This window comes from Lathamus discolor, chromosome 19 (assembly GCF_037157495.1).
Source record: "Lathamus discolor isolate bLatDis1 chromosome 19, bLatDis1.hap1, whole genome shotgun sequence".
Classification (NCBI taxonomy): domain Eukaryota; kingdom Metazoa; phylum Chordata; class Aves; order Psittaciformes; family Psittacidae; genus Lathamus; species Lathamus discolor.
The window spans coordinates 4,371,359-4,383,568 of NC_088902.1; the positions used below are offsets into that span (position 1 = coordinate 4,371,359).

General features: G+C 60.0%; 1 protein-coding gene across 1 annotated transcript; it reads right to left on the minus strand.

The window, feature by feature from the left end:
* Window positions 1-1,376: 1,376 nt before the first annotated feature.
* PTPN7 (protein tyrosine phosphatase non-receptor type 7) lies at window positions 1,377-12,210 on the minus strand. Its single transcript, XM_065698450.1, has 13 exons — window positions 12,116-12,210; window positions 11,901-11,986; window positions 10,987-11,785; window positions 9,043-9,118; window positions 7,574-7,780; window positions 6,442-6,625; window positions 5,958-6,042; window positions 5,428-5,504; window positions 4,715-4,852; window positions 4,098-4,208; window positions 3,604-3,761; window positions 3,253-3,366; window positions 1,377-2,738 (listed from the first exon to the last, which is right to left on the minus strand). Exons 5-13 carry the CDS (start codon window positions 7,699-7,701, stop codon window positions 2,645-2,647), a joined length of 1,089 nt encoding a protein of 362 aa, XP_065554522.1. The 5' UTR covers window positions 7,702-7,780; window positions 9,043-9,118; window positions 10,987-11,785; window positions 11,901-11,986; window positions 12,116-12,210; the 3' UTR covers window positions 1,377-2,644.

The following is a 12,210-nucleotide window of genomic DNA, read 5'->3' on the forward strand; positions in this document are numbered from 1 at the left end:
TAAAGAAAACCCAACAGATTCCAGCCCAGGGAATGGCCCCACACCAGAGCAGGGCCTCCCTCCCAACACACCCGTGGCATTCGAGTTGGTAGCAGAGATTGCCTCTTGATAGCACACGTTTTACTGCATGGTCTCCATGGATCGCTCCAGGACCTCTCCAGACAAGAGCATATTTTACATTCCCAGCACGTTTCGATGTGGTTGCTCAACCAAGTTCCTTAAAGAAACTGAATCCCAGTCAGCCTCCAGCCTGGTGGCTCATCACAAGGGTAGGAAATGGGAAGCCCCAGGCCAAAATCAGAGTCATGTGGAGAAAGGAGGTTTCCTGAACCCTGGGCAGGATCTGACCTCCTGGGGACACAGCTAACAGGAGTCTGCTGGCCATGGCCCCCAGTGCTGGGGCTCCCTACCTGGTTGTCTGGGCTGCATCCCCAGCAAGGCTCAGAAACACCATGGGAAGGAAAAACCACGTGGGTCAATAGCACATTTTTGAGGGAGAATGAGAAGCAGGAGCAGCCTTGACCCTGCTGAAACCCCTGGCCAAGATGTGGGGAGACGCAGGACATTTCGGAGGGGTTCCTCCCCTTTGCCTGCTGGGCACCCCATGGTCTTTGTGGACAGGGTGAGGCAGCTTCCCAGGACTGACACAGCCAGCCCAGGCCAAACACCCTGCTTCACCGAGTGAACCCTGGGATGGGGTTTTGCAATAACGCAGGCAATAGCCCAGCATAGCCCCGAGGAATGCTTGGGAAATCAATACAGAGAGGATGGAGAGATACCGAGATAGTGCAGTGGTAATGGCCTGATGGAAACGGAGATTGAAGGACAGCAAAACTGCTTAACTGATCAGCACCTGCATCAGAGAGAGCTGATGGGGAGCAACCCCATCAGAATCTCAGGGGCGGTAGCAATACCCCTGCCTGGCTGCCAGTCCCAGAGGTGCTCCCGCGTGCTCCTTCAGAGGCCCTCACACAGCTCTTGCTGCCCTAACGTCTCTCCTCTTGATAATAAACCACAAGCATGAGAGAAATGGTGCCTGTCCTGCTGGGCAGGGAGCGCAGGAAAAGCCTGGGCCTTGGTGCAGTTTGCAGGCTCAGGTTCCCCTGCCTGATGGTGATGTGGGGAGGAGGATGCTGTGGGCAAGCTGAATAAAGCCATGCTCAGTGGCATGAGGAAGGGTTGACCTGGCATCGGGCACGAGGAGATGGGGAGATTGCTGTGCCAGGGTGATCCAGATGCTGAAAGGGGAAGGACATGAGTTCAGATGTGGCGTTTTTCCTGCTGCAGGGCAGGGAGCGGGTCTGTTCCTGGTGATGGGCTGTGCTAGCAGAGGGGCTCTTGCTATCCATCACTCTTCCATCCACTCCTCGCAGCCATCAGATGCTTACCACAGCTTTATTTTATAATGCCTTGGCAAGTCCTCTATCCAGAGAGTCTGCAAACACATGGGAATGACTGATAGGGACTACCAGGGCTCAGCAATACATTATAATGGCTGTAATACTGGGTGTTTCTGCACAGTGCCTGGTCTGCCATAGGGCTTGCTGCTTAAGGCCCGTGAGAATAGAGAGAAGCAGCTGCCTTTGGCTCAGGACCCATCCCTGGACAAGGCTCCCTTGCTCAGAAGATTCACTTGCACACTTGGGCAGCCACTCAACTGCATCTTGCGTACCCACAGTGTGGTAGAGGGGGGTCCATGCACACAGCCCTGACCTGGGGGTGTTTCGGGCAAGCTCAGGCTCTCTCAGGAATAAGATTGACCCTTTTATCCCTGCATCTCATGCACTGAGTGGGTCATGTCAGGGCTCGTGGGCACAGGCAGGCGCAGTGCAGGCAACCCGCAGCTCCTTGTCAGTCGTTGCCCCAGAGGGTGTGCAGCATCCCCCAGCTGAAGGCCAGGCTTGAATAGCTTTGATGTATTCTACAGACTAGTTCCATCTCTATGCTTTGTGCCAAAATGTTCCTCCCTCTTCTTCCTCCCCCCTCCCCATTGAATTTGTCAGTGAAAAAAACTCACAAAACCCCAATATTTTGCTCTGATTTCAGCCCCAACAATTCGAACCCTCCTCCCTGTGTGACAGAAGGCAATTGGGTACACATCGCTTGTGGAGCTGAAGATGCACGTAGGAACCCCCCCTACTTTAAGGCTGTTGAGAAGGTGTTGGCTGAAGGTGGAGAGGAAAGCAAGCCTTGTAATGAAGGCAACCAACTGCATCCCCTTGTACCGCACCCCTGAGGGGTGTCTTTAGTAAGAAGAGCATCGCAGAGCACGTTTGGAGCAAGCCCTGCCCTGCCCACAGATGATGCTCAGTCAGGGGGGAGCTCTGGTTATTTGCAGGGTGATTCTGCCAGCTCTGGGCCTCATGGGTTGAACATCCCCATGGAGCTAAAAGGCAAACAGTGCTCCCGGTGCTCACCCATCTTCAGCTCCTCTGCACTGCCTGAGGAGGTTCCCATTGCTCGTTTTGAAAGCCAAAGCCTCTTTCCGTAGGTGAAATCTGCCTTGAGCCAGCAGCAACGGGCACCACAAGCACCCACTGAATCCCTCAGGTGAACCTGTCCAACCTTGCTTGTCCCCAGGGTCACCGAGTCCCCATGGGTTTGCTCATCCTGAGGGATGCTCCTGCTGCTGCTCTGGTGGGAGTCAGCAGCATCCCGCCTCCAGCAGCTGGGAAGCGTAGAGAGCCAGTGTGTGATGGAGGAACTGGTACTGCTCGCTCGTCTGGATCATCCCACCTCTGCAAGGGAAAGGCAGGTCCCACTGACACCTCCCGAAGCCCACAGCCCCATCCCTGGCTCCCTGCTTCCAGGGCACAGGCATTCCTGCTTCACCCACCACGTCCAGCTGCCTCTGGAATGGGCACCAGCGCTGTCTCAAGAGTATTCAGGCTCAGGAGCAGCGCTGGGCTGTGCACAGTGCAGATCAGCAACTGATTTGGCTCTGATTTTTACCAGTGAAAGGGGCAAATTGAGTGTTTCTGGATGCAGTGGCTGAGCTGGAAGGAGCAGACTTGGCTGCCAGGCTCAGAGCTGCTCTCCTTTCCCTTATGTCCTGATGTCCCCAGAGCTGCAATAGCCCTGGCAGGAAAACCAGCCCGGCACTGGGGAATCGTTTGCTATCGACCCATCTGCATCTCTCAGCAGCCCTTCTGGTTTGCATCAAAACCCATCCCCGTGCCCCCTCGTGATGTCCATCCCCACATCCCTCCTCCCAGGCTTGGTAGCCAGCAGGCCCCTGCTCCGAGCCCCCACCTGTCTATGCGGAGACGGCACACGATTCCCAGGATATCCACCTCCCCCTTGTCCTTCAGCTGCTGGCACCCGATCCTGGTTGCGATGAAGCAGCCCGTCCGTCCGATGCCTGCGCTGCGGGACACACAGAGCTGTGCTCAGCACCCGCAGGATCCTTTGAGCTGAACATGCTCCTGGCTCGGTTTGCTGCCATTGCAGGTTGAGCAACTCTGCTATGGGGATGCTGCACCCTGGGACCCCTGCAGCACAGCAGGACCAGGTCAGGAGCATTCCCCTTTTCCCCTCCTGCATTTGCAGACCGACCCCGAGGTGAGGAGCACCCAGGGGCTTGGGTGAGGGGAGAGCTCTTACCTGCAGTGCACAACGATGGGCCCTGGGCTGGCTGCAGCCTTCAGAGTCTCCTCCACCTTGGACACCAAGTGCAGCAAGGGCTTGGCTGACCCAGGCGTCTGCTGGTCCGGCCAGGAAGGGAAGAGGATGTGTTTGACCTGGCGGCATTCACCTTCGAGCTTTCCCAGCATGGAAGAAAGAGAAATGAGGATGTGGGAGCAGTCCCTGGGCTGGGCCAGATGAAGTCCAGCTCAAGCTGAGCAGCCTGCATCCATCTCTTTCCCTCTGAATCCCTCTTTGAGCCTCTGCCATTCACCCAGGAGAGACGTCCTTGGGCAGGCAGCTCTGCAGACCCCTCCTCTGCCTGGGGCTCCTAAGACCCAGCTCTCAGAGCCATGAGCCCTCTGCTCTGCTCTCACAGTGGTGCCCTCCTGCCAGGGAGCCTGGGGATGCTGCGGGCACTGCCAGGCCCTGCCGGGCTCCCCCTCTGCCCCCAGGATGCAGCTCGAACCCACCTGGATGGAGAGATCCCGGACCACGTACTCCGCGCAGTCGCTCACCCCCTGCACACGGATGGTGAAGGGGCCGTAGGTGCCCTCCTTCTGGGGCCAGTAGTGGACACATTTCTGAAAGAGCAGGGCAGGATTTGGGCCGTGTTGATGCTCGAGGCACCCAGCCTGCGGTGGGGACACGGGGATGCTCCGCCAGCTGGGGAGGGAGGGGAGGCAGGACATTGCCAGGACAGAGAAGGGGGGCCCCCCATGCAGGTGCTGCTTGGACAGAGCCAGGGGTCAGGGTGCTGCCAGCTCCCATCCCAGCCCGTACCCACTGGCTAGGAGCTCCCAGCCTAGAAGCAGAGCAGCTCAGGGCTGGAGGGACGCTGCTGGCTGCTGCTTCCCCTCCCTCTCCCAGGGGTTGCCCCAATCTCTTTATCCTATTACCCCACTGGCAAAGCATGCCTGGAGCACGTGGGGGGGGGGGGGGGGGGCAAGGCTGTAGCCCTGGGGTTCTCCACCTCCATGTGAGAGGGGAGAGAACCTGCTCAGGCCCCACATTTGGTCTTGCAGAACCCTCTGTTGTTGTAATCACCCCACCGCACCCTTGGCTTCTGGCTGCGGAGGGGCAGCGGTACCTCCTTGTGCTCCTGGAGCTCGGTTATCATGATGATGAGGGGCACCTCCTCCTGCCACACCATCTCCCAGAAGTCGCTCACGGTGTTCAGCATTGGTCCCTGCGTGGCAATGTACTCCCGGGGCCGTCCTGCGTAACCCTGCCGAGCACATGGTCCAGTGGTGATGGCGCAGGGGGACCCTGATGTGGGGGGGAGCCTGTCACCAGGCTGCTGCAGCCCTCATGGTGCTTTTCTTCCTCTACAGGCTGAGCCACACAGGTGATTTCCTGCTAAACCTGTCCTTGAAATGCTTTTATAGACCAGATCAGAAACTACCGGACATCCTCTCCATCCTCCTGGTCCCACAATCCAGAAGCGAGCCTATGAAGCAAGCTGTGTGCACCCAAGCTCTTTGCAAGCATCCCCAAGTTGCTGGGGTGATGCTACCCAGGGTGATGGACATCCCGGAGAGGCAGAAATGCAGAGAGCAGCATCCTCACTGCAGGCATTCCCCCAAGGACAGGCAGAGCCCATCCAGCCCTGCTCTGGCTGGGACCTGGGATAGTCCCAGCTGGGTCCCACCAGTCCTGTGGCCACCAGCCCAGTGGTGGGCACAGTGTGTGCCCCGGTGTGTGGGTCCCAGTGTGGCACTGTGCACCAAAGGGCCTACAGCCTGATGCCTTGTGATGCAGCGCCTGGGGGACCACTGCTCCCCAAGCAGGCAGGACGCTCACCGTGATGTAGTTGGCGTTTATGTAGCTGCTTTCCTCCTGGTTCCCTGCCCTCCGGAGGCAGACCCGGCTCTCGGGATCTGCAAGCCACAGAAGGCAGCACCTCAGGAACCTGACCCTGTCCATCCTCCCTGCCTCAGCTCCACAGGTGAGGCTGAGTTCTCCAGCGCAGAGCTGTCTGCACCCTCCCTCAAGCCCCTTCTTGCCCCACTTCACCCTCACCGCCACGGCAGGGTACAGCCAGCCATGCCCTGTACCGCAGTGATGTGGGGTAGCTCAGCTGCCAGGCAATGACCCCCGGGGCCCAAACAGAGCCCAAGGGAGTCCTCCTGTAACGTTCTCAGCTTTTAAACCCCCGGTGCCATGTCCTTGGGACATGCAAGGCCGTGACCATCCCAGGTCATCCTGGGAATACAGCCCAGGGAGCAGCTCCCCACAACGCACTGTGCACCCCTGCTCTGCACAAACACCCAGGGACACCCCCCCCACCACCACCTTTCCAATGGGAGGTAAAGGGATGCAGCGGCACTTACTGGGGAGGATGGTTTTGTATCTGTCCTTGGAGGCACGTCCGGGGATCTCCAGCTCCTCCGGACTCACAAAGTTGGGTGGGATTTTCTGCAAGGGGAGAGCATAACGATGAGGAAAACCCCATCGCTGCTGCTTGTGTCCCTCGTGGGGGCAGAGCCGGTCCCTCAGGGACACGAGGCTGACCCAGGGACCTAACAGTGTCCCAGCTCCTGAGATGAGCCCTGTCCTTACCCCAGAGGTAGGAGACACCTTAAAGAGAGCCTGGCTTGGAAGGTCAGCACAGGGGCACAAACAGGACTTGCGTGCACCAGGGAGTGGGCAGCCAGGGAATACCCAAGGCCCCCCTCACCTCTGTTTGCCCACATCCCCCTCCCGGGCACTGCTGGGCTCAGAGCCTCCCTTGGTGACGTCCCCCCTGCCAGCCCCATCACCGCCAGCCTCTGCCGTGCCTCCTGTGAGGCAGGGGAGAGGAGGGGAGCATCGCACCGCAAACTCCTCCTGGAGCTGTGTCAGGCTCTGGGTGCGCTGCTGGAGCTCCTCTGTCCGCAGCACGTGGCTGGATGTCCTCAGGAACTGCAGGGTGATGTCCCGCGGCGTGCAGACGGGCTGGATGGGCTCCACGCTCCCCAGCAGGCTCATGTCCAGCATCAGTGACATGTTGGAGCCCCTCCTGTATGGCAAAGGGGTCCCTGACTGAGCCTCTGCACCCCATCCTGCCACACCATCAGTTAGAGTCACCCCACACTGAGCAGAAGCCAGGCAGAGAATAAGAGAAGATGCAGCCCAGAAAGCCAACCGTATCCTGGGCTGCATCAAGAGCAGCGTGACCAGCAGGTCCAAGGAGGTGATCCTGCCCCCCTACTCTGCTCTTGTGGGAGCTCACTTCGAGCATTGTGTGCAGTTCTGGTGTCCTCAGCATAAAAAGGACATGGAACTGTTGGAACAAGGCCAGAGGAGGCCACGAGGATGCTCAGGGGCTGGAGCACCTCCAGTATGAAGACAGGCTGAGAACACTGGGGCTGCTCAGCCTGGAGAAGAGAAGCTGCGTGGAGACCTCAGAGCAGGTTCCAGTGTCTGAAGGGGGCCTATAGGGATGCTGGGGAGGGACTCTTCATTAGGGACTGCAGTGACAGGACAAGGGATGGGTTCAAACTGAAACAGGGGAAGTTTAGATTGGATCTAAGGAAGAAGTTCTTTCCTGTTAGGGTGCTGAGGCACTGGAATGGGTTGCCCAGGGAGGTTGTGAGTGCTCCATCCCTGGCAGTGTTCAAGGCCAAGTTGGACAGAGCCTTGGGTGCCATGGTTTAGTGTGAGGTGTCCCTGCCCATGGCAGGGGGGTTGGAACTGGATGATAAGGTCCTTTCCAACCCAAACCATTCCATGATTCTATGATTCTATGATAAGAAAGGCAGAGAGCCCGGAAGAGGCAGGGGCTGAGGAACAAGGAACAAGCTGGGGCATTTCACCCTTTGCTGGCATCTGCACAAGCTATGGGGCAGCAGGCGGCAGGGATGGGCTGGGGTAGGGAAGCCTGGGCAAGCCCAAGCCATGGGGATGGGCAGCGCCGTGGGGACCTGTGCTGAGCGGGCAGCGCAGGGGTCAGGCTGCAGCCTCTCACCTCTCCTGCAGGCGCACGTGCTTCTTGGCAGAGGGACTGGGCTTGTCCTTGTCCATGGTTGTCCCGGCCGCCCGCGCTGTCAGACTGCAGCCAGGAGCTCTGGAGCACACCAAGCAGGACTGTACCATGCTGCGGCAGCCACGAAGCCCTGGTCCTGAAGCGCGGGGAGCGGATGCAGGGAGCCCTCAGCCATCACAGGGGAAGTGGCTGCAAAAGAGAAGGCAGATCTGCAGGATACCGTGATGCTGCGAACCACCCCTCCCGGCACATGGTCCATAAGCAAATCACCGGTCACCCCGAAACCAGGACCCCTGCATGCGGGAGGGTGGCACGGGGAGAGATCCCAGCGTGTTCGCTCTCTGGGATGCCCACAGCACTGCAGACCACAGGGGCACCCACTGGGCATGGCATCCGCTTGCACCAAGTGGAGGACACCCAGGCCCCGTGGACCGGTTTTGGGGGAGTCCAAGATGCTCTCCACGTCCATGGGATGCACACACTGCTGCCCATGTGCCTGCTGCGGCCTGGTGGGGAGGAGGGAGAGCATGAGCACAGCAGCATTGGGAAGGTGAGACGAGGGGGGCTGAGACACCACAAGGGGCTGGCCAGCTCCTGCTGTTGGGGAACACGGGGGCAGGCACCCTCGCCAGCCTCATAGTTCTGACAGGGGAGGGATGACCCTGGGGCTGCCTCATCCATCCCTCAGGTTTCAGCAACTGTCAAGAGGAAACTGCTCTATCTGGGTGGTTGAGCAAGAGGCGATGGGGCAGCGCTGCTGGGGGAGGGTGACCGGGCTCCATCAGCCCCGGGACAGAACCTTGCAGGGACATGGAGATGCAGGCGATGCTCTGGGCAGAGCTCCTCACGGTGCTGGCAGCACCATGGGATCAGGAGGCTCCTTCCCATCCCCAGCTTCCTCCGTGAGGAGGAAACAGATCCCAAGGGCCATGGGGTGCTGTGGCGTTGGAGCTCCTGCTTGTGAACCAGTGGGACCCCAGCCACCCCATCAGCACAGGGAGGTCCTGCAGGGAGCTGGGTCCCCGCTGTGGCTGTGCCATTTGGGAGCGTGGCTCAGACAGGAGCTGATCCCCATCACTCCCTGCTGCCCCACAGCCCTTCTGGGGGGAGGCCAGGCTGCCGCTGCCACGCACACCATCCACATGCCCCACGCAGGGTGCCCTAGAGGCACTGTGCTGCTGCAGGGCAAGGGTGGCTGCTCCCTGGGAGAGCCGGGGAGATGCGAGCAGGGGCAGCAGCAGCTCCAGCAGCCCCATCCCTCACCCACCAGCCAGGGAACACTTGGGACATGACCCAGCCAAGCCCCCGGCAGGCAGCAGGGCCCTGGAAGAGCCCCCGATGCCAGTGCTGCAGGGAGAGTGCCCCATCACCCATCACCCTGCCCAGCATCCCAGCCCTGCCCCAAGCTGCCCCATGGGGCCCCTTCTCCGGGTGTGCTGGGGGCTGCCTACCTGCTGCCCATGGCGGGGGCTCCCTCGGTCTCAGCACAGGCCCACAGGCACCGCGTGCATCAGTGACAGCCACAGTCTGAAAGGATTCAGGAAGCTGCTTATCAAAGGAGCTGCTGCTCTGCCGCTTCCTCCCCTCTTCCGCGCACCCTCCCTGTCACCCACACACGTATCGGCCACAGCTCCGCAGCTCCATCTGCGCAGCCCCGGCCCTGCCCTGGGGACACCAGGTTTCACTTGCCCCACAGGGAGCCAGGATGGGTCAGTCATAGAATCCCAGCCTGGTTTGGGTTGGAAGGGAGCTTAAAGCTCATCCAGCTCCAACCCCTGCCACGGGCAGGGACCCCTTCCACTGGAGCAGCTTGCTCCAAGCCCCATGCAGCCTGGAGTCCTCCCATCCCTGTCTCCCTGGTATCCCCTTTACCCAGGTTCCCCATCCCGCCATGGGGCAAACCAGGGCTTGGTGCCTCTCACCCTCATTGCCTGGCACGAACAGTGTGGTCCTTGAGCTGCCCCACTGTCTGCCTGCCCCATCCCCTGGTAGGTGCCCTCCACCACCCCTCTGCATCCAGCATCATCCCTGGGCATTTCGGGGGAGCCCCAGCAGAGCAGGGAAGGGGATGTGTCTGGGGAGGCTGTGGCTCAGGTAGGACAGGTCTGCCCATGGGGCACTGCACATCCTTCCTGTGAGTGCCTCCTGCCGCAGCGCTGCCACTCTTCCTGTTTGTTACTGCCCAGGGACACTGCAGGCTTCCTTCCTCTCAGCTTCCTCCATCCCACCCTGCTGCATCCCTCCCAGCCACCATGGGCCTCGCATCCCCCGGCTGCTCCACTGCCTTGGGCCAGCTCCAGCCCAGCTCATTGCGGTGACCAGAGCTGTCTCTGGGATTTGTGGTGCCATCACTGAGCTGTCTGTGCATGCCTGGGGGGTTGGAGGGGATGCAGAACATCTTCACTGGTGTTCCCTGTCAGTGCCCCTTTATACGCAAGGGCTGGGAAATCAGAGGGCCCGAACTGCAGAGCAAAGTGCTGGGCTTGGCCAGCAGCACAGCAGCTTTATACTGGAGAGCAAACTCTTCTAACACACCAGCATCTGTGTCCTGTGAGCAGATGCCAGTGTGCCACAGCCTCTGCATACCTGTACTGGACCGTATCAGTGCCTGGACCATACAGTGTACGCATTCCCTACTTGCCTGGCTGCAGGAGGTCCCCCACGCACCATGCATGGCCCAGGGACCACCCACAAAAACCTCGCAGCTCTCAGAGGTGCTGAGTGAACCCACACGTGCAGAGCGCATGTTCCTGTTTACTCACTGGTGGCCACCTGTGAATGCAAAGGGCATGCAAAGCACAGGGCTGTGTGCACTGCTCCTGGCCAGCTCTGTGCCCCAGCCTGGAAAAGGATGCTGCTACCCTGCTCCTCTTGAAGGACACACGCTGGGCACAGGATGTGTTCTCTGTGCATGGATACCTGTGCATAAGCATCAAAGTTGGGATGTAGGGACTGGAGAGGTGTGTGGCAGGTCTCGAAGGGGCTGTATAGCCGTGGTTGTATCATCAGAAAGCCCAGCAAGACATGGGGACTCTATGGAGCTGGTGCTTCAGGGAGGGAGATCTGGATTTATGCCTGACTGATACTTGCCGGTTGGTCACTTGCATTTTACAACTCCACTTCCATGCGGTCATCTTGCGCCCTGAGCATCCTCTGGCCCTACCCTTACAGTCACTTCCCCTTGTGCAAAGAGCAGCTCCCAGCTTCAGATTCCTCCTCTCCCAGCCACCCTGCCTGATCCACACACCCCAGCACCTCTCCTCACCCTCTCCAGACAGCAGCGTATCCCCAAGGTCACACCAGCTCAGGCAGGCACCCAAGTAGCACCCAAACGCAGATGCTGCCCCACAGTCTCACTCCCCTGAGGTTGCCTACCACACCATGGCCTCCATCACCTTTAGGTCCAGCGCTCAGGAAGGACTGGTCTTGCTGCTGCTGGGAGCTCAGGACATCGTGCAGGGTTTTGGAAACTGGCCCATTTCCTCTGCTGCCTGAGCATCGTTCATAGACTTGAAGGTGAAGCAGCTGCCTGGGGATTAAGCGGACTCTGTCAGAGCTGGCTGGTCAGCTCCTGGAGGGCGTGAGGACCCCGCCATGAGCCCGAGCATCCCAAAGAGCCGCTGCAGGGATGCAGTTACCGCGCGGTACCAGGGGGCTCCGCCGCGCCCCGGCAGCCTGAGGCCAGGCAGGACCCGGGAGCCGAGCGAAGCGCCTCTGCAGAGCGCTACCCCCAGAGCTCCGCGTCTCGCTCCTCCAGCGCACTCCCAAGGGCAGCCCCGGCGCTCGCTGCCGCGGTTGGAAGCGTCCGGCACGCACGGGCTGCGCTGGCGGGGCTGCGGGAGCTCGGAGCCCGCAGAGCAGCGCTGCACAGGAGCCCTGGGCATCCGGCGGGGATGGAGCTGATCCCGGGCAGGGAGAGCCGCGGGGAGAGGACGTGTGACCTTCCTCCCCATCGCCGGTGATGGTCCTGCCGCCGCCCGGCTCCGCCTGGGAGCAAGCAATTGCTGTTTCCTTTTCAATGCAGGCTCATCTCGCCAGCCCCTGCACTCCTGCGCTCTCCTCAAGGAGAACCAAAAGGATGTTTTATCGCCTGGATTTCTTGTTTAACTCTTTACTGGGGTATTTTTCCTTCCTTGAATGAGTGCCGAGCAGAGCCACGTTTGGTTCTTGGGATCAGACATCCTCCCGCATCTCCTGCCAACAAACCAAGCTTTCCTTCAACTTTGCAAACAGAAAGGCAGAGGCAAAGCAGGTGAACCACCAGCCCATCTCTGTGGGGCCAGCAGCGAGGCAGAGGTGTTGGACTGACGAGAGGTGCACGGGCACAGGAACAGCTCTGCTGGGAGAGGTGTCCTCCTAGTGTGAAGGTGCTTGATATGACACGGAGGATTGCTCCTAAGGCGAGAGGTGAGGGGAGAGGGGAGCTGAGCCTGCGTGTGGGGCCAGATCTCCAGGGTGCCAAGACTTCATCCAACAAATGCCGGAGGAGAAGCCACAGAGGCACAACAGGAGCCATGGGATTACCTGGTCACCCAGGACTGCAGAGAGGGGACACAGCTACAGCAGCATCTCGCTCGTCCATGTGTGTCTTGGGCTTGTCCTGCGCTTCCCTGCCTGCC